The sequence below is a fragment of the Phaenicophaeus curvirostris genome, chromosome 13 (genome assembly GCF_032191515.1).
Source record: "Phaenicophaeus curvirostris isolate KB17595 chromosome 13, BPBGC_Pcur_1.0, whole genome shotgun sequence".
Lineage (NCBI taxonomy): Eukaryota > Metazoa > Chordata > Aves > Cuculiformes > Cuculidae > Phaenicophaeus > Phaenicophaeus curvirostris.
The window spans coordinates 842,257-859,538 of record NC_091404.1 but is presented as its reverse complement, the minus strand read 5'-3'; the positions used below and the strand labels follow the sequence as shown (position 1 = coordinate 859,538).

General features: G+C 62.4%; 1 protein-coding gene across 1 annotated transcript; it reads left to right on the top strand.

The window, feature by feature from the left end:
• The first annotated feature begins 303 nt into the window (after positions 1-303).
• TSC22D3 (TSC22 domain family member 3) lies at positions 304-16,734 on the top strand. The gene is made up of 3 exons (XM_069867928.1): positions 304-653; positions 14,854-14,905; positions 15,439-16,734. Exons 1-3 carry the CDS (start codon positions 331-333, stop codon positions 15,682-15,684), a joined length of 621 nt encoding a protein of 206 aa, XP_069724029.1. The 5' UTR covers positions 304-330; the 3' UTR covers positions 15,685-16,734.
• Positions 16,735-17,282: the final 548 nt, after the last annotated feature.

The following is a 17,282-nucleotide window of genomic DNA, read 5'->3' as shown; positions in this document are numbered from 1 at the left end:
CCGGGACTGCGCACGAAGCCCCCGGGCGCTCGGGGCGGCGGGTTCGGGTCCGGAGCCGAATTCGGGGCGGGGGGGAGCCGGGGGGCGGCTCCGGGGCGGGGGGAGCCGGGGGGCGGTGCAGCCGCGGCGGATCCCGAGCGGCCGGGAGGGCTCGGGGCGGGCGGAGCCGGCGGGTTCGGGGCGGGGGGCGGAGCCGGGAGGGCTCGGGGCGGGGCGGGGCGGGCGGGGTGCGCTCGGGGCGGGCGGCGGAGCCGGGTCGCTCCGGCAGCCGGGCGCGTCCGTCCCGCCGCCGCTCGCCCCGCGCGGAGAGGGGTGGGGGGGGGTCCCGGGATGTCCTCGTCGCCCGCCGAGGAGTGCAGGTCGCCCGTCGGGCTGGACTGCTGCAGCTGCTGCCTGGACCTGGCCAACCGCAGCGGGCTGGAGGAGGGCGCCGGGGGCGACAACAACAACCTGGGCAGCCCCACGGTGAGCAGCTTCCGGCAGCTGCAGGAGCAGCTGGTCCGCAAGAACCTCAACACCGACAAGCTGAGCTCCATCATGCGCCAGGACTCGCTGGAGCCCGTTGTGCGGGACCCCTGCTACCTCTTCAACCAGGGCATCTGCAACAGGAACATCGACCAGACCCTCCTCTCCATCCTCCTGCTCTTCCACAGGTGGGCGATGCCGAGGGGCTGGCGCGATGCGGGGCGAGGTGCGGGGCGCTGCCCCCCGGGGCTGCCCCGTGTGACTCCGATGCCCCCGCGACGTTGGGGGATCCTGCGATGGGGAGAAGCGTGAGCGGCTGCGTGCGGTGGGGACCCCGTTCTGCCCGCCGCGGAGGCCCGTGGGTGCGAAGCCGGGGGGCTCTGCCCCGTGGCTACCAGCGGTACCCTCTGTTGGTGCCCCGTGTCTGTCTGGGCAGTGACAACAGTCTCCAGCTATGTGTCTTGGCCTCTGGACTCTGTTTATCTCTATGATTCTAGGACATGATCTTATCCACACCAGCTGCCTGCGGGGGCATGGACGGTGTCCAGCATCCAACAGGCATCGTCCTCTTAGTCCTGTGTGGAGAGGGGGCAGCTCGTTACTTGGGAAACAGCTGTGCTGCCTCGAAAGCCACCTTTGGAGTTAGAGAGAAACTGGGTAGGGAACCCAAGAGTCCTGCTGCCAGGTCCTACTCTTTTAGCAGTTTCCCCGTCTCTCCCTGGAGTCAGTTGAGTGGAGATATATGTGGCCTTGGCGGTATTTCCCGTCCCTGGAAATCGAGTGCCCCTGATGGAGCAGCTCCCTCTCAGCGCAGGGGAGGCTGTTTGGGACAGGGCTGCCTGTGCCGGAGCAGCGGGATGTGCTTGGGGCTGGTCTGCTTGCCAGAGCGCTGGGCTTTACCCTGCCAAGGCTGAGGAAGGCAGGAGCTCTGGGGTCCCTCCCTGCTCCCTGGCTCCAGCGTTGAAGGCAGAGGAGGCTGAACAGGGGGCCTCAGGGCTGCCACCCCGCACCCGGAGGACGGGGACCCCAGGGGCAGGGAGGGCACAGAGCTGTCTCAGGTCCTGCACTGGTGCTGCCGCGGGGCTGCTCCCGGTGTCCAGCCACCCTGGAGGGCTGGTGGGACAGCAGGGAGCAGCCTGTGCTGCAGGCTGCCAGGCCCAGGGCTCTCCAGCTTGTTCAGGCTGGATGCCACAGGGAGTTGCAGGGTGGCAGCACCCAGAGCTGCTTGTGGTTACAGCAGGTGGGACACATCACCCCCCTCCAGGGCTGAGGGGACGTGTGTCGTCTAAGTGGCAGACATCTGCATGACTGGCAGGGCAGGCACAGCTCCAGGGCTCGTTCTTGTACTGTGGGTGAGGCAGCATGCAGGTGGGGTGCGCAGCAGCGCCCACGCATTTGCAGGCACCTCACCCTCCCCTTCCCTCACACACAGGCACCTGCAGGCATGCCCCTTCACCATGCATGGGTGCGCGAGCCACTCTTCGCTCCCTTGGCCCTGTGCGGGGAGGCGGGTGGGCTCACACGTGGCTGTCCCACGCGTGCGAGCCACCCAGGCCGTGCGTGCACTCCTCCTCACCCCAGCCAGTGTCTCACGCTGAGCAAGCTGCTCCTTCTGAGCAGTCTTCGGCAGCAACGCTCTTCCTGCACTTACATAACAGCAAGCTGCCGCTCAGGTGGGAAAGGAGGAGCTGGGATACCTGCCAAGGCACCCGGCACCCAGCCCAGGCTCCCGACTGCATGGCAAGCAGCGAACCCACCCAGCCAGGAGGAAAACGGGAGCAAGAGATTTCCCTTTGCTCTGGGAGGCTGTAGCCAACTGGCGTCATGGTTGGAGAGGGGAAGCGAGACACTGTCCCCAGCACAGGCTGCTGGGGCTGGGTGTTGCAGCCAAGTGTCTGGGCTGCTTGCCTGGGGAAGGTGGTGGCAGTGCCCATGGGTGAGAGGTGGGCGATGTGGGCACAGCTGGCTGCCTTCGGACCAGTCCCTGCTAGACCAGGATGCATGGTGCTCCTGGCGAGCATCGGCCCCCTCTGCTGAGGTGGGGAGCCTGTGGAGGTGCCAGGGGAGCGGGATTCTCCCCATCTGTGCCTCTCAGTGCCCCACACTGCAGTGTCCAAGCCTGTCCACCGTGCCCTGGTGTGTGTTGTTTCCCAAGACCCTCAGGGCATTCCCATTTACGAAAGGCCATGCCACAGCACGGTGCAAAGCTGTGGTGTCCCTCCGTCACACCCTGCATCCGGACACCCTGCTGCCAACCTCGTCTGGAGATTGCCTGGGTGATCTGCCTGCGCCCCTGGGTGGTGTGGCGTGTGGGAGCTGGGGACACGGCTGTGGGCACTGCAGGCAGGTGTGCCCACACCTGTGTTTGCTGTTGTTTTGCTCTAGCCTGAACTTTCTTCTCCTGGGGAATGAGCCAAGATACCCAAGAAGCGATAGCAGACAAAAGACGGGGATGGTGGGTGTCAGAGGAACACCCCGATAACAGGCCTGATAAGGGCACCATTGTTGCTGGTACTAGGAAACCTGACCAGGTTTGTGCCCCTTGTTTTAGCTGATGTGCTCCTGCACTGGTGAAGGAGGAGGGGGTGGTCGTGTGGATGCGCTCTCTTGTGCACGGCCGAAGTCTAGCACAGCATGGGAGGACCAAGCAGCTGCACCTGGAGTCTGGGTCTGGCTCTGGGGCTGCTGGACACAATTCAGCCTGTGCTGGACCAAGCCTTGGGCTCTGCAAGTCAGGCTCAGATCAGTGCTGGCAGTCTTGGACAACCTACACTTAAGATTTCCAACCTGGTCAGGTTTTCCTCCTGTCTGGGTGGTCTCTGCCGGGCATTCCATCATCTTTGCTCCCTGCAGGGACACTGTGAGGGATGCAGGGACACTGTGAGGTAGGGTTGCTCTAGACCAATCGTCTACAGGGCTGATGCTCCTGCAGGAAACACACCCCGCCCCTGCTCAGGGAGTGCTTGGGATCCTGTTAAAAAAAAAGGCTTCTCTCCTCTTTGCCTTCACATGGGGCATCATGAACTGCTCTCCAAGGAGATCTAGCCAGTGCCGAAGGGCCAAGCTCACATGAAAATACCCGGCAGAGGGAGGCCAGCTACTGCTGTGCTAGCTGCTGACACATCTCCTCCCCAAAGATGCTGGCGCTCTGGGCAGAAGGGTCTCCACCATCCCTCCACAATGCCAATGTTACCCCAAGGTTGCTCATCCAAGACCCCGAGGGCTGAGGAGAGCAGTGCCATCACCGTGTGGCACCTTTCCCAGTGCTGGTGGGACTGAGGAAAGCTGGTGACACGGGAAGGCGCTGGTGCTGTAGAAGGAGAGCAGCACTGTCATGGGTGCATACTGGTGTGTGATTCAAGCAGGGCCGCACCTGTCTCTGGGGTGGGGAGAGGAGATACGTGCCAACCTGCTCGCCCACATCGACCAGCCTATGCCAGCTCTCCTTGCCCAGCCTCTCCCCGATAAGATCTGGCAGCCTGGCCAGCCTGTGCCCTGTCTTGCTCCAGGCAGCAAGAGGACATCTCTGCCTGCCTGGACCCTCTCTGGGCACTGTGGGACCTGCTGGGTGGTGGCAATGACTCACCCTTCGTTTGAGCCATGAAACGGGCTGAGACCAACCTTCCCCAGGTTCCTGGGAAAGCCAAGGGAATTGCAGGGAGGCAGGGGAGTTTTGCCGCAACAAGGAGGTGGGAGAAGGATGAATCGGGGTGGAGAAGCCGGGCAGCACCAGCTCTCGCACCAGAAGATCAGGCCAGTGAGCAAGAGCTGTCCAGGCAATGGTGCCAGCATGGCATTTGTGGCACAGCACCATTTGTTCCCATCTGTCGGGTGTCACTTTGCAGCAGCGATGCAGGAGGAGACAGAGCCAGGGCATAAAGGGCATCCCAGGGCGGCAGGGCCAGGGAGCACATTCCTGCCGGCCGAGTGGGCTGGAGCAACAAGGAGGCATTGACGGGGAGAGGGGCTGCGCGCAGGGACACGTGTGAGCGTGAGAGAGGTGTGGGTGTGAGAGCGGAGCGCTGTCCCGCCGGCCGCTCTGCCCTCTCTGGCCCTGCAGGGCAGCTCTGCCTGGGGGGCGGGCTGTGAGAGCCACCCTGCCCGCTCGGGATGCATGCGCTGGGTATTTGTTTGCTTTGCTCTTGTGGGACAGAGCTGCACGTGGCTTGTCCCGTGTCTTGTAGCGTGGTTTGCTGAGCCATGCAGACCACGAGATGCTGGGGAGCTTTCGCTTTAGCAGCAAGAGCCTTGACTCCAGGGAGTAGCTGGCCTTGGCATGCCCAAGTCCTCCCACCGCTGGGAAGGTGCCAGGCGGACCAATCTGCTGTGCCTGCCTTGGTTCCCACCATGGGCATCCTGCCCCCCAGGAACCCGCAGCCTGTGACCCAGCAGGCGGTGTCCCCACAGGCCAGGCTCGCAGGGGCTCTTGGCTGGGGAAGCCCAGCCACAGTGGGCTTAGCCATGGCACGCTGCGCTCGGCACAGCAGCACTGGTGACAGCAAGTACAGCACCATACACCATGCCCATCTCCAACTGCTTGTGTGAAACTCATCTCTCTCTAGCAAGGAGATTCCCTAATGAGCCCTGCTCAGCACTTCCAGCCCCTCAGGGTGAAAACATTTGCCCTTGGCTGTGGCCGGGAGGCGCTGGCACAGCTGAGCTGAAGTCTAGTTGTGCCATCGCCACCTGCACAGAAACCCACCACCTCAGCCTCTGCAGATGCTCAGGCACTGACTGTCTGCCAGCTCCAAGCAGGCATGGTGTAGGTGTCCCAGGGGCAGGGAGGGGCAGGGAAAATACTGGCCATGATTTATTTCAAGCTTTGAACTTCACATGTAGAAGAGGTTGGAGCTTGAGCAGGCTCTAGGGGTCTGTCCTGGTCCCAGCATCCTGCCCTTGTGAAGCGATTGAGACCCTGTTGACAGAGGGCAGAGGATACTACAGGGTGTGTGGCAGGGGCACAGAGCACTGGAGAGGTGTTAAAGGCTGCGACCTGTCCCAAAGCCACGCTTTGCCGCTGAGGTCTGAGTTATATTTATGCAGGTGCCACATATTGCTGGCTTTGGAACAGGAGTTTGTCATCCTCTGACTGTACGAGACAGAGATATTTGAGGAGGAGTTGCTGCAGAATGCCTCCAGTGGCAAAGCAGAAGCCCCGAGCCCCTCCTTGCCCTGCTGACTCCCTGGCTTGGGGCATGATCCAGTCCTTGCCTGCAACTCCCTTGGCGATGACAGCCCTGCCTGGGTGAGCAGCGAGGTGGCCTTTGCCACAGCACAGGACATCATCTAGGATGGGAATGGTTGGGCTCGATGATCCGGTGGGTCTTTTCCAACCTGGTGATTCTATGATTCTGTGATTCTGTGATTCTATGATCTCTGTGGCCCCAAGTGAAACCAGGACCATTCTGGGTGGTTTAGGGGCAGAAGATGGGTTTGGGTTGTCCCCGAGGGCTGGCACAAGACAGGTGATGACTGGCAGCTGAGGCTGGGCACACGGAGAGCCACAGCAGCGCTGCAGGTACACATCCTGTTGGCAGCTTATTGTCTTTCATGTTGTTATTATTCTGAAATGTCAGCACGGGCAGGGTTTTAATGAAGCATCCCCAGTTTGAAATGCCCAGGATTCTTCGCAAAGGCCACAACGGGTATTAATAACCAGCTCTACTGAAACTCCATGCGTCCTTGCCTGACCTCCTGTGGGGCGGCTGCCTCACACGCCAGCAGAGCGCTTCTTCCTAACCCCCAGGCTGCATTTCACACCCTGCCACTGGGTCCAGCTGGCCGGCCCCAGGGAAGTGGTGTTGAGGAGTTGCTGGGGCTCCCCCCAAGCTTCCCTGTCGGGCTAGGCAGGACAGTGCGAAGCACAGGCACTTTTGAGAGGTGAAGGCAAAGAATTCAAGGGTTTCCTTGGCCATGGGTTAGTCTGGGCTGGAAGAGCAGCTTTTGGTTGCACGGGATGCTGCTGTGCTGCACTCTCACAGCTCCCCAGTCTCTGTCCTCTCATTATATAATGAGCTGCCTTCCAATTAGCAAGTTGGGCACTCCCATCTGCCGCAGGGCAGTGGCTGCCAGCACCAAGCATGGCTTGAGCGCCTGCTCCTGCCTGCAAAGTGGCCTGGGATTTCTTTTGGCAGATGCTGGAGGCCCTGCCTTGGGGTTCCTCTCCCAGGCTGGGGAATCTCCGGAAAAGCCGGCTCAGTGCCAGTCAGGGGCTTGGGGCAAGCAGAGCCCAGGCTGGCACCCCCTGCCTGTGCTGGGGTTTGAGGGTGCTGCACAGCTCTGGTGCTGCGAGGTCCCTTCAGCATCACAGCCACCTCCCGTCTTGTCCATGAAACTAAACTGGAGAGGGCAGCCAGAACCTGGGGATGGTCCCACTGGGACTGTCCAAGACGATAAAGCAGGCTAAGAAACGAGGACAGACCTGAAGCTCACAGTCTGGGCTGGCATGAGACCCGCAGGGCAGGGCACAGCAAACCAAGCGAGGTGATAACATGGGAGTTCAGTTATGGGACTCCACCCCATAGAGCCCGTGGGTGTGAAATGCTTGCTCTGTGGACAGATTTGTGGATGAAAACTCTGCTGAGGCTTCCACCCGCCCATCCTTCCTGGGGCTGGGCATCCTTGACTCGCAGGAGGCAGGGGTTGTGGCGGTGCTGGCTGGGCTCCCTTCACCATGGCCAGGCACTGTGCTAGTGGTTACACCAAGGGGTGTTTTGGCGGGCTGTGGTGTTCCTGGCAGCCTCCTCCTGGCGTGCTGCAACCATGGGACCCTTCACAGGCTGAGTGGGAGCTGGGGAGCAGCAGAGGTGGCGAGGTTTGCTGTGTGGCCGCTGGCAGGGAATCCACAGGGACAGCCCGAGCTGTGTGTGCTGCAGCGTGGGGCTGATGTCAGCACACACAGGAAAGGCGGCAGGTTGAACTGCGTGGTTCAGGGCTGGTAATAAGCACATCAGCCCTTTTTTCCTCTTCCCCTCTTACCCCAGCGTGCCTGGGGAAGATGTGGCTTTGGGCGCTTCCGATGTAGAGCATGGCGGGGAGCGCTTTGCCGGAGCAAGGGCATCTCTGACCTCCCCACCTCACGCTGCTCTTGGAGCACTCTGGGGGGCATAGGAGGAAGAAGAAGGGCCAGTGACAAACTTAGAGAAAGACAAATTGCAGCTCTCAGCAGGCCGGCTCTGGGGTGTGCTCTCGCACGCCAGAAAACACAGAACTGGGAGTACAGCCAAGTACCTTTATCAGAGGAACCAGGCAGCCCAACAGCTGGACATGGGAGTCTGCCAGAGCTCCCTCCTCCCGCCCCACGCCACCTCCAGCACAACAGGTTGGAGGAGTCCCCATGCCGCAATCCCTGCCTGTGCCCTACTGCCCAGCAGAGGTGTCAGCCATGTCCCCTGCCCATAGCTCCCAGCACTCCACAGGTCCCTGCCACCCGTGGGAGCCTGCTCTGCTCCCATCAATGGAGAAAGGAGGGTAGGACAGGTTCTCCACCAGACCTCCCCGACTGCAAACCCTCCCTGGGCTTCCCCAGTATCGCAAAGTCTGTGACTGCCCCGTGCAGCTCTGCCCGCTGCTCTGATGTCCCCTAGGTCTAGCAAGGCCAGCAGCACCAGCTCTGCAGGCAGGGGCTTGCCTTACAGATGCACCCAGGAGGAGTGCATTTTATGAGCCCCCCAGGGCTCTGACTGGCACGAACCAGGTCCCCATGTCACAGGGCTCCTGCTTGTGTAGAGCTGCCACAGGTCCTGTGCAGCCCCTGAACGGCACCGGCCGAGCTGGCTGTTGTGCCGAGCCTGCAGTAAACAGCTTGGCCGGGACATCTCCAGGAAGAGGAAAACAGGAGCTGGCCAACTGATGTGCTCCAGCAGCCGACAGTGCTGGCCCTGCAGCCCCACACCGGTGCTGCGGGGCACACAGGCTGGTTTGGAACGCTGGGAGTGGGGCTCCCGAGTGGGACAGCAGGTGACACAGCTGCCTGCTTGCTCACAGGCAGCACCCTGGCATTACCTCTCCCTCCCCAGCAGCACTAGAGGGCTGCAAGGCAAGACCTGTCCACACACCCAGCCCTTCCCACCACTCATCACCCGTGTCCCGGCCAGCGCTCCTTCAGCTCCTGCAGGGCATCCCCGGTCCCGTGGGCTGGCGCAGCCACATCTGCAGGATTTCTGACTGTGAAAGGCAGAGTTTTCTTAGCTGCGTGTTTGCAAGCAGTGCCTTTCCTTTTGCCCTCTGCTCTGACCCTTTGAGCTGGAGATCTGCCTCCGTGGAGCAGCCTGGGCAGCTTTGGCTCTGCGCCTTTCCTGTATTGCTCTCCGTGGCCAGGCAATAAACATTTCCCACGCCTCAGACCCTCTGAAGGGCCTTCCTCCCATTGAGCTGAGTCCTTGGGAGAGAGCAAGCCAGGAACGCTGCCATGGAGTATCGAGAATGGCCTGGAGCTGGGGGAGAGCAGAGGTTGAGGAGCCAAGACTGCTCGCGCAGCACCGTCGATTCCTCCAGCCCCCACCAGCAGCTGATGGGGTGAGGGCACCTTTCGGCGCGTGGCATCACAGTGCCTGGCGTGGGTTTAATGCATGAGGCTCAGTGCAATGGTACATCTCGTCCCTGGGGTGGTGGGGACGAGGCTTGTGTCCCCTGACCCACAACACAGGACAGGTGTGGGGTGCCAGGAGGCAAGAGAGATGATCCCATCATCCTGCTCCCTGTTGTCCTTCGCTCCAGCCAGGCTTAGCCTTGCGGGGTCTGCAGCTCAGCTGCGTTCATTCCACTGTGTCCTGTTGCAGAGGGGGTGGTCACTAAATGTCACCCAGAGATCAAGGCTGGCATCTACTCTGGGGCACAGGCTGTGTGTGGGCTGGCTGAGGAGTTGCTAGCAGCTTTGGGGGGTGCTGCAAGGCCATTGCTGGAATGCCACCAGCAAATGACTGGTATCACCAGCTCTCCTAGCTGTTCAATGACAGCCACGGGTTTGTTTCTTTTCCCCAGGGAGCGCAACAATTGGTGTCACAATTACACTCTATCACTGCTGCTGTTATTGTTCCCAAAATAACCACAGGCACGAGCTGCGGCCCTGCCTGATGAACCTCCCATAGCTGCACACATGAGGCAAGAGTTGCTGTTCTGCTGCCCCGGTGATGTCGCTTGCACCACTGTCCCCTCTTGCCCAGCCTGTTCCAAAGTGCCCATCACCACAGCCTCTGGTGCATGGGGTAGCAGTGAATCCATGGCCCCAGTCCCACCGTTTAGGAAGAGCAAGGGGGCACGTCGCCCATGCTGCTCTGCTGCTGCCCGGCCCGGGATGAGCAGGAGTGGTGCGGTGGGAGAGGAAGCAGATCCCAGTAGCCCTGCTGGAGTGGGGCCAGGAGCTCAGCAAGGCTGCTGCTGGGGCCACGGGGGGCTGGGAAAGGGCCTCCCCACTGCTCAGGGCGCAGCTGGAGGCCCACGCGGGACTCCTGCTGTGGGAGGTGTTTGGAGAACCCGCAAGAGCTCCCATGTGGATCCCTGAGTAGAGCCAAGCACAAACTGGGGATCCAGCAGAGAGCTGGGAGCTGCTGCTCCCACCTCAGAGATGCCAGCTGGTCTAGAGTGGGGCAGCCGTGTGGGCTGGGGGTGACTCCCCACTGCACAAGGGGGCAGCTGGACCACCCTGCTCCACACTGCCGGCACTGTGTGTGCATGCACGGGTGTGCGCCTGCGTCAGCTGTGAGTCAGGGCAGCATATGCGTGTATGTTGGAAGAGGTGTTTGCAGTGTACACGTGAGACGCATCAGCATGCATGCAGGAGGGGTGGGCTTATAGGGTGTGCATGCACAAATCCTGTGTGTGTGTGCATGATGTACGAGCATGTGCGTGCACATAGGGTGGGCACCTTCGCGTGAGGCACATGTCCATGTGGGCTCAAAAACGCACATGTGTGTGCACGGGGTGTGGGTGTGCCTGGGTGTGCGGAGCCTGCACGTGTGGCTGCATGCAGGACTTGCCCATGTACATGAATGTAGGGGTTGCAAGGTGTGCCCATGTTTGTGTGCATCCAGCGATGCTCCCAGGGGTGTCTGCAGCAGAAGCCACATCCCCAGAGAGGTGTGTGGGCAGGGGGCTGGGGGCAGGGTGCTGCATCCCTGCAGAGCCTGTGCCAAGGGCAGGGACACCTCCCACTGGATCAGGGGCTCCAAGCCCCATCCAACCTGGCCTTGAACCCCTCCAGGGATGGGGCAGCCACCACTGCTCTGGGCAACCTGGGCCAGGGCCTCCCCACCCTTACAGGAAAATGTTTCCTCCTAAGATCTCCTCTCAATCTCCCCTCTTGCAGCTGAAAACCATTCCCCCTCATCCTATCCCTGCCCTCCCTGATCAAGAGCCCCTCTCCAGCTTTCCTGGAGCCCCTTTCCATATGGGGAGAAAGCAGAGCCTTGTGTGCTTCCATCCTTAAAAAGCATCCTGCCCCTGAGGTCTCAGGAGGAGGGCGGCATGCTTCCCAGCCTCAGAGCCGGGGAGCAGCGATGGCCACAGCCAGAGCTGTGCAGGGTGGGAAGGAGCCCAGGAGGGGCAGTGGGGAAGTCAGCGCCTTACTTTTGTTTATTTTTGCCATAGTCCCAGCTCTATGGAAAAAATCTTGGAGGTGGCAGAGCTGAAGTGATTTCCTCCCAAAGCACTGCTGAACTTCCCTGCTGCTCTCCAGCAGCTGCGGAAATCGCCACTCACTCCTTGAGAGCCATGTCGGGAAGGGGCTGGGCAGGGCCCAGGACCCCTGAGTCGCTGGGCAAGAGCCACCGGCCAGGCTCTTGTCTGTCCGACCTGGAGCTCTTGGTGCCTTGAAGGAGGGCTTTCCTTTGGGACCAGGGCTGGGCCAGGTCTGGGTCAGGTCTGGGAGTGCTGTAGCACAGGAGATGAGGAAACCAAGGCACAGGCTGGGGGCTGCCCAACATGCCTCCCCACTGTTGCCCACCTCTCTGCAGCAGGCAGAAGGTGGTACAACCAGTGGTGTGCCCAACCGTGGCACACAAGACATCTCTCGCCCTCCCTCCCCACAGCGAGACAGGCATTTTCCCTGATCTGTGATGGGTCGCAAGACCCTCAACGTGGGTGGCCTGGGCTTGTCGCGGGTGAGGGGACAGAGCTGTGCCCTGTGTCCCAGGAGCTGCCATCCTGCCCACCACCAGCCATCCTAGGGATGAGCGCACACAGAGCGCCTTTCATCTGCCCGCAGAGGGGGGCAGGCACCCGCGCCCGGCTCGGCACCCACGCAGCGCAGGGTGGCACGCTGGCCCCACACCCCTGAAAGGGCCGATTGAGCGTGGCTGAGGTCATCTGCCCAGCGTGTTTACCCTGCAGCCCCGGGATGCAGCCGGCACCCAGGCTGTCCCCACCACCTGGCAGGCGGGGAATGCGGCCACGGGCAGAGCTGGCATCGCTGCCGGGCACAGGGCTGGCGCTGCAGAGCAGAGCGGCCGTAGCGAGGTGGCAGGTGCCGGCATGGCCTTCAAGCCGCCGTACTCCCCGAGCCTCTTCAGGAGAAAGGATGGGTGAGTGGGGCCTGGCTGTGGGCAGGGTGGGGGACATGGGGTGGGATAAGCCCTGTGCTCTGCAGTGCCAGCCCCACTGCTCAGCAGCTTCACACAGGCCAGGCTGGTGCTGGCACGGGGAGGATGTCTGGCCCCTCCTGAGAAGAAGCGCCCCTGCCACGTGCAACGCTGCCACTGTCAAGAAGCTGCTTTCTTGCATCCCCACATCAAATCTGTGTCTCGGGGCACCCACACATGCCTGGCCGTGGTTCCTGGGCAGCACAGTGTCCTATACAGGGTGCCTGTGTCTTTTACCACTTGGGACACTGCGGTCCTCATCCTGCCCTGGGATGCAGGAGTGCGATTTGCTGGGGAGCAAACTGGCAGGGCCTTGCTCTAAGCAGCAGCCGCACTGCACCGTGCCTCAGTTTCCCTTTCCGATGACACAGTTCCCCTCTGCCCACCCTCAGCCCTTTCCCCAAGGAAGGCACATGGCAGCACACCCGCCGGTTGGGGCTTCTCAGGTCTTTCCCTGTGCTGGCACCCACCAGCCAGGTGCCAGGCACCTTCAGTACCCCTGGGATCGGGAGATTTGGGGTTCTCTGCAGCATCTTGGGGGTGACTGTGCCCCTGCCAGCACTGTTGCATTCTTGGGCGCTGCCCCGTGGCATGGGCCTTCTCGCAGGATCTTGTTCAGCATCAGACCCACCCTGGCTTGCAAAGAATGAGCCCCACAGGGTCCATGGCAGCAGCCGGGCAACCGCCTGGGTCCTGAGCAAAGTCCCAGCAGGTCTGGGTCCAGAGGGCAGAGAAAAGCACTGGAGCTGGCAGGGCAGCCTGAGTGTGGCGGGAGCATCGCCCGCAGTGGGCAGCGCCAGCCCCAGCGTTTCGGGGGGCCTTGCCCGCCTCCCGTGGTGGAGACGCACTTACTGTATGTGCAGGTCCCTGTGCAGGAGCAGAGACAGACCTAGTGTCACCCTAGTGCTTGCACACACGTGTGCACACGCGGGGACACTGCTCTGCGCAGACAGGGCAGATCCAGCCACCCCAGCCGGGCACCCGCAGCATCGCCCGGGCACCACGGGGCACCCCAACCTCTGTCTGCGTGCAGAGCCCCGACCCGGCTCTGCGGCGGCCCGGGCCCCGCTGCAACCCTGCACCTCTCCTGCTGCGCTGCAGCCCCCTCAGCCCCCGCAGCCCCCTCAGCCCCTGCAGCCCCCTCAGCCCCGGCAGCCCCCTCAGCCCCTGCAGCCCCCTCAGCCCCTGCAGCCCCCTCAGCCCCGGCAGCCCCCTCAGCCCCCGCAGCCCCCTCAGCCCCGGCAGCCCCCTCAGCCCCTGCAGCCCCCTCAGCCCCTGCAGCCCCCGCAGCCCCCTCAGCCCCCGCAGCCCCCTCAGCCCCGGCAGCCCCCTCAGCCCCTGCAGCCCCCGCAGCCCCCTCAGCCCCGGCAGCCCCCTCAGCCCCCTGAGCCCCTGCAGCCCCCTCAGCCCCCGCAGCCCCCTCAGCCCCTGCAGCCCCCGCAGCCCCCTCAGCCCCGGCAGCCCCCGCAGCCCCCTCAGCCCCCTCAGCCCCTTCAGCCCCCTCAGCCCCCGCAGCCCCCTCAGCCCCGGCAGCCCCTGCAGCGCCGCTGGTGGCCGCGGGGCGGCGCTGTCCCTCCCGCCGCGGGGTTACGCAAGGCCGGGCGGGGCCGGCGCTCTCCGGGGTTTGTTTTGCACCCGAAGCTTGTTTTGCACCGCGGTTTTGTTTTCCGCTCCCGTCTTTTTTTTTTTTTTTTTTTTTATTGTTTTGTTTTGTTTTGCAGTCCGGTTTTGTTTTCCCGCTCCCGGTTCTGTTCTGCGTTCCCGGTTTCGCTTCGCACGCCCGGCGCTGCCTCTGCCCCCGCTCCCTGGTTGCAGCGCCGGGTCCCGCGCGCTCCCAAGGGCCGAGCCCTCCGGTCCCAGCCCCCCCCAAAACGCGTCCCCCTTCCAGCTGACCCCCTCGCCCCCCGTTTTATTTCGCTCCCTTCCTCTTCGCTACCCCAGCTCCTGCCAGGATGCACCCCACAAATCCAAAAGGGGCTCCTGCCAGGATGCAGCCCCCAAATCCAAAGGGTTCTCCTATTATTCCCAGTCCCCTAAGTGTGCTGCCCCCTCCAGCTGACCCCCAATTCCCCCGCCCCGTTTTTTTTCCTTCCTCCCTCCCTTCCTCCCTCTTCTCCTGCAAGAGCGCACCCCAAAGGCAGAGGGGGTCCCCCCGCGGCGGGGTGCGGGGAGGGGTGCGGGGAGCAGGGCTGGGGCTGCCGGGAAGGGGTGCGGGCGTCGCAAGGACACGGCGATGGGGCGGGGGGCAGCGCCGGGGGCCCCCCCCGGGGCTCGGGGGCCGGGGGGCCGGGGCGGTACCGCCTGGGGGGCGGTCCCGGTGCCGCCGGCCCCTCCCTGCGGGGCGGGGGGAGCCGCTATAAGCGGCCGCGGGGCGGGGGAGCTGCAGTGCGTCCGGAGCCGTATCGGTGGTCAGTGCTCGCAGCCATGAGCACCGGCGTGTACCAGTCCCCCATGGAGGTGGCTGTTTACCAGCTGCACAACTTCTCCATCTCCTTCTTCTCCTCCCTGCTCGGGGGGGACGTGGTCTCTGTGAAGCTCGATAACAGGTAGGGGCAGTCCCGGCACCGGCCGCCCCGATGCTTTGTGCGGGATCCGGGAGCATCCTTGTTTGGGGGGAACAGGGCCTGGATGCTCGGAGAAGGGGGAGCCCTGGTGTCTGGATGCCCAGGGAAAGGGGGAGCCGCGGTGTGTTGCAGCCGGGGCGGGGGGGAGGGGGAAGGAGGGAAAGAGGGGTCCTTGTGCACGGATCCCCTGGGAAAGTGGATGCTCAGGGGGCTCACTGCTAACGCCCTGCCTCTCTGCTCTCTTCCAGTGCCTCTGGAGCCAGCGTGGTGGCCATCGACAACAAGATCGAGCAGGCAATGGTGAGCTTTAGTGCTGCAATTCCTCCCCCCGCCCTGGGTGCTCTTGCTTTGGGGGGGTTCACGCTGCCTGAGGCGAGGGGTCCTCTGCCCGGAGGAGAAGGTTCCTGCTCCCCAGCCCGTTGCTGGGCAGAGCAGCTTCTTTGTCTGTTTGCTGCAAGCTGGCTGAGCTCATTGGCTCTGACCGCCCTGCAGTGTGCGGGGAGCCTGCTGCAGCGGCTGGGAAGGACCCTGTGGGGATTTGGGGGTGGCCAAGCCAGGTCCCATGGGTGACAGGGAACTGCAGGCTGCCCGCTCCCAAAAGAGGGGATGGGGAGAGCTGCCATGCCTCTGGAGGCAGTGAGACCTATGGGGTGCTGTGAGCACTGGCCTTGGAGCAGGCCTGCGCTGGGTACCGAGGGTGGGCTGGGGAGGAACAGCCTTTGGGAAAACCCTTTGTGGGTCTTGGAGAGTGGCTGGGGACAGAGCTTTGTGGGGCAGGGTGGAAGAGGCTCCCAGGTCATAGGGTGATCGTTCTCTCTGCTTTCCTTTGGCAGGATCTTGTGAAAAATCATCTGATGTATGCGGTGCGGGAGGAGGTGGAGGTCCTGAAAGAACAAATCAAAGAACTGTTAGAGAAAAACTCCCAGCTGGAGCGTGAAAACAGCCTCCTGAAGACCCTTGCTAGCCCTGAGCAGCTGGAGAAGTTCCAGTCCCGGCTCCCTGCTGAGGTTCTGTGCCCGGAGGAGCAGAGCCCTGGGGCAGCTGCCCCAGCCCAACACTCCGGGGGCTCTGCGGTGTAAGGTGGCTCTGTCCTTGGGGTGGGCAGAGCCACAGAACTCTTTCTACTTAATCTCCTGCAAAATCGTTTCTGCCTTCATCTCACACGAAGGACTGCCAGACCCCGGCGCTGAGCCGTGGCCCCCTGGGCAACCCTGGCCAGCCAGCGGAGCCAGTGGCCATCTCCTGCACGAGGATGCTCTTCTGCGAGGGAGACTGACCCCTGCGGGCAGCTGACCCCTCTCTATCCAACCACCCACCGTGTGCCAGGAGCAAATCTGGGCACCTGCCAGTCCCATGCTCTGCTGAAACTTGGGCATCTGCAGCATCCTGGTAGTGCCGGGTGGGCTTTGGCACTTCAATGGGAATCCACGGTTGGGAGGAATGCACGCCAAGTCCTGTGCCTTTGCTGCACTGTGCAGGGGAGGGTGTTTCTTTCTGGCAAAGCCTGACGTTGGAGGAAGACCGTTGTTTAGTGAGCAATGCAGATTTGTCCCGCGAGCCACCCAGGAGCGTGCTGGAACCCAGACCTGACTGACCAGCACTGGCAGTGGCAGTTGCGGTGTAGTGCATGGCTGTACACACATCAGTGTGGGGATTACAAGGAAAAAAAAAAAGCTTGGTTTATTAGTTTGGGCATCTTCTGTAGCCATATCTATGTATAAACACATGAGAGGTGCCCATGAAGCTGTGGGGTGCCCTGCTCTGGGCCAGCTGTGGCCATCTCTGTACAGCTGTGGGACTCGAGACAAGACTGGAATGGTGAGTGGATGTAAATGGTGGTGGCCGGTGCTGTGAGCAGTGCAAAGGAGGGGATGCGTCGACCCCTCTCTGGCATCCACTGGGACTGAGCCATGCGGCAGCGTTGGGAGGATCTGGACTGACCGCTGGGCAGAGCCACGACAGGGGCTATGTTCCAGCCCGCTGGGTAAGGGCAAGCCGGCCTGTGGCTCCCCACCTTCCCCAGCCAGCTCTCTGGGAAGTGACAGGACGTCCCTTTTGACGTCGGAAGCGGTGACACAGTTGTGTAAATCTAGATAGAAATGGCAATAAACTTTACTTTTTATATAAAAGTGCACCCTAAGCTGTGTGTCTGGCTGGGAACGGGGAGACGTTGAGGGGGAAGACACAATGTGGGTTACTGGGGTGGGACAGGAGATGACACTGCTGTAAACACCCTGGAAGCTGGGCTGGGGCTACTTCCCAGCTGGGAAACCCTGGTAGTTCCTGACCTTTGTGTGGAGTGGTGTGGGGGTCAGTCTGCCCTAGGCTGCACTGGTTGAGCCCAGGTGGTATTTTGGAGATGTGAGTGGGCACCACCTTGCCAGGGGTCTGCGGATGTGGTAGGGAAAGGTGTCCTGAACCTGCAGGTCTTTGTCCTCTGTCATGTGTGAACAGGGGGGTGTGCAGGGCAGGCTGGTGGCAGGGAAGGGAGGAGAAGTAAGGAAGAGGCTCTCTTCAGGTTGTGTGTAGCTGTGTGTGTGCATTGACCAGAACTGCTCTGCCCTTGGTGTTTAGTTCTGGCCCAGGTTGCCCAGAGCAGTGGTGGCTGCCCCATCCCTGGAGGTGTTCAAGGCCAGGTTGGATGGGGCTTGGAGCCCCTGATCCAGTGGGAGGTGTC

Coding starts and splice junctions, on each gene's coding strand:
- TSC22D3 (XM_069867928.1), top strand. CDS start 331: ATGTCCTCGTCGCCCGCCGAGGAGTGCAGGTCGCCCGTCGGGCTGGAC. Junction 654..14,853: donor ATCCTCCTGCTCTTCCACAG/GTGGGCGATGCC, acceptor GCTCTCTTCCAG/TGCCTCTGGAGCCAGCGTGG. Junction 14,906..15,438: donor ACAAGATCGAGCAGGCAATG/GTGAGCTTTAGT, acceptor TTCCTTTGGCAG/GATCTTGTGAAAAATCATCT.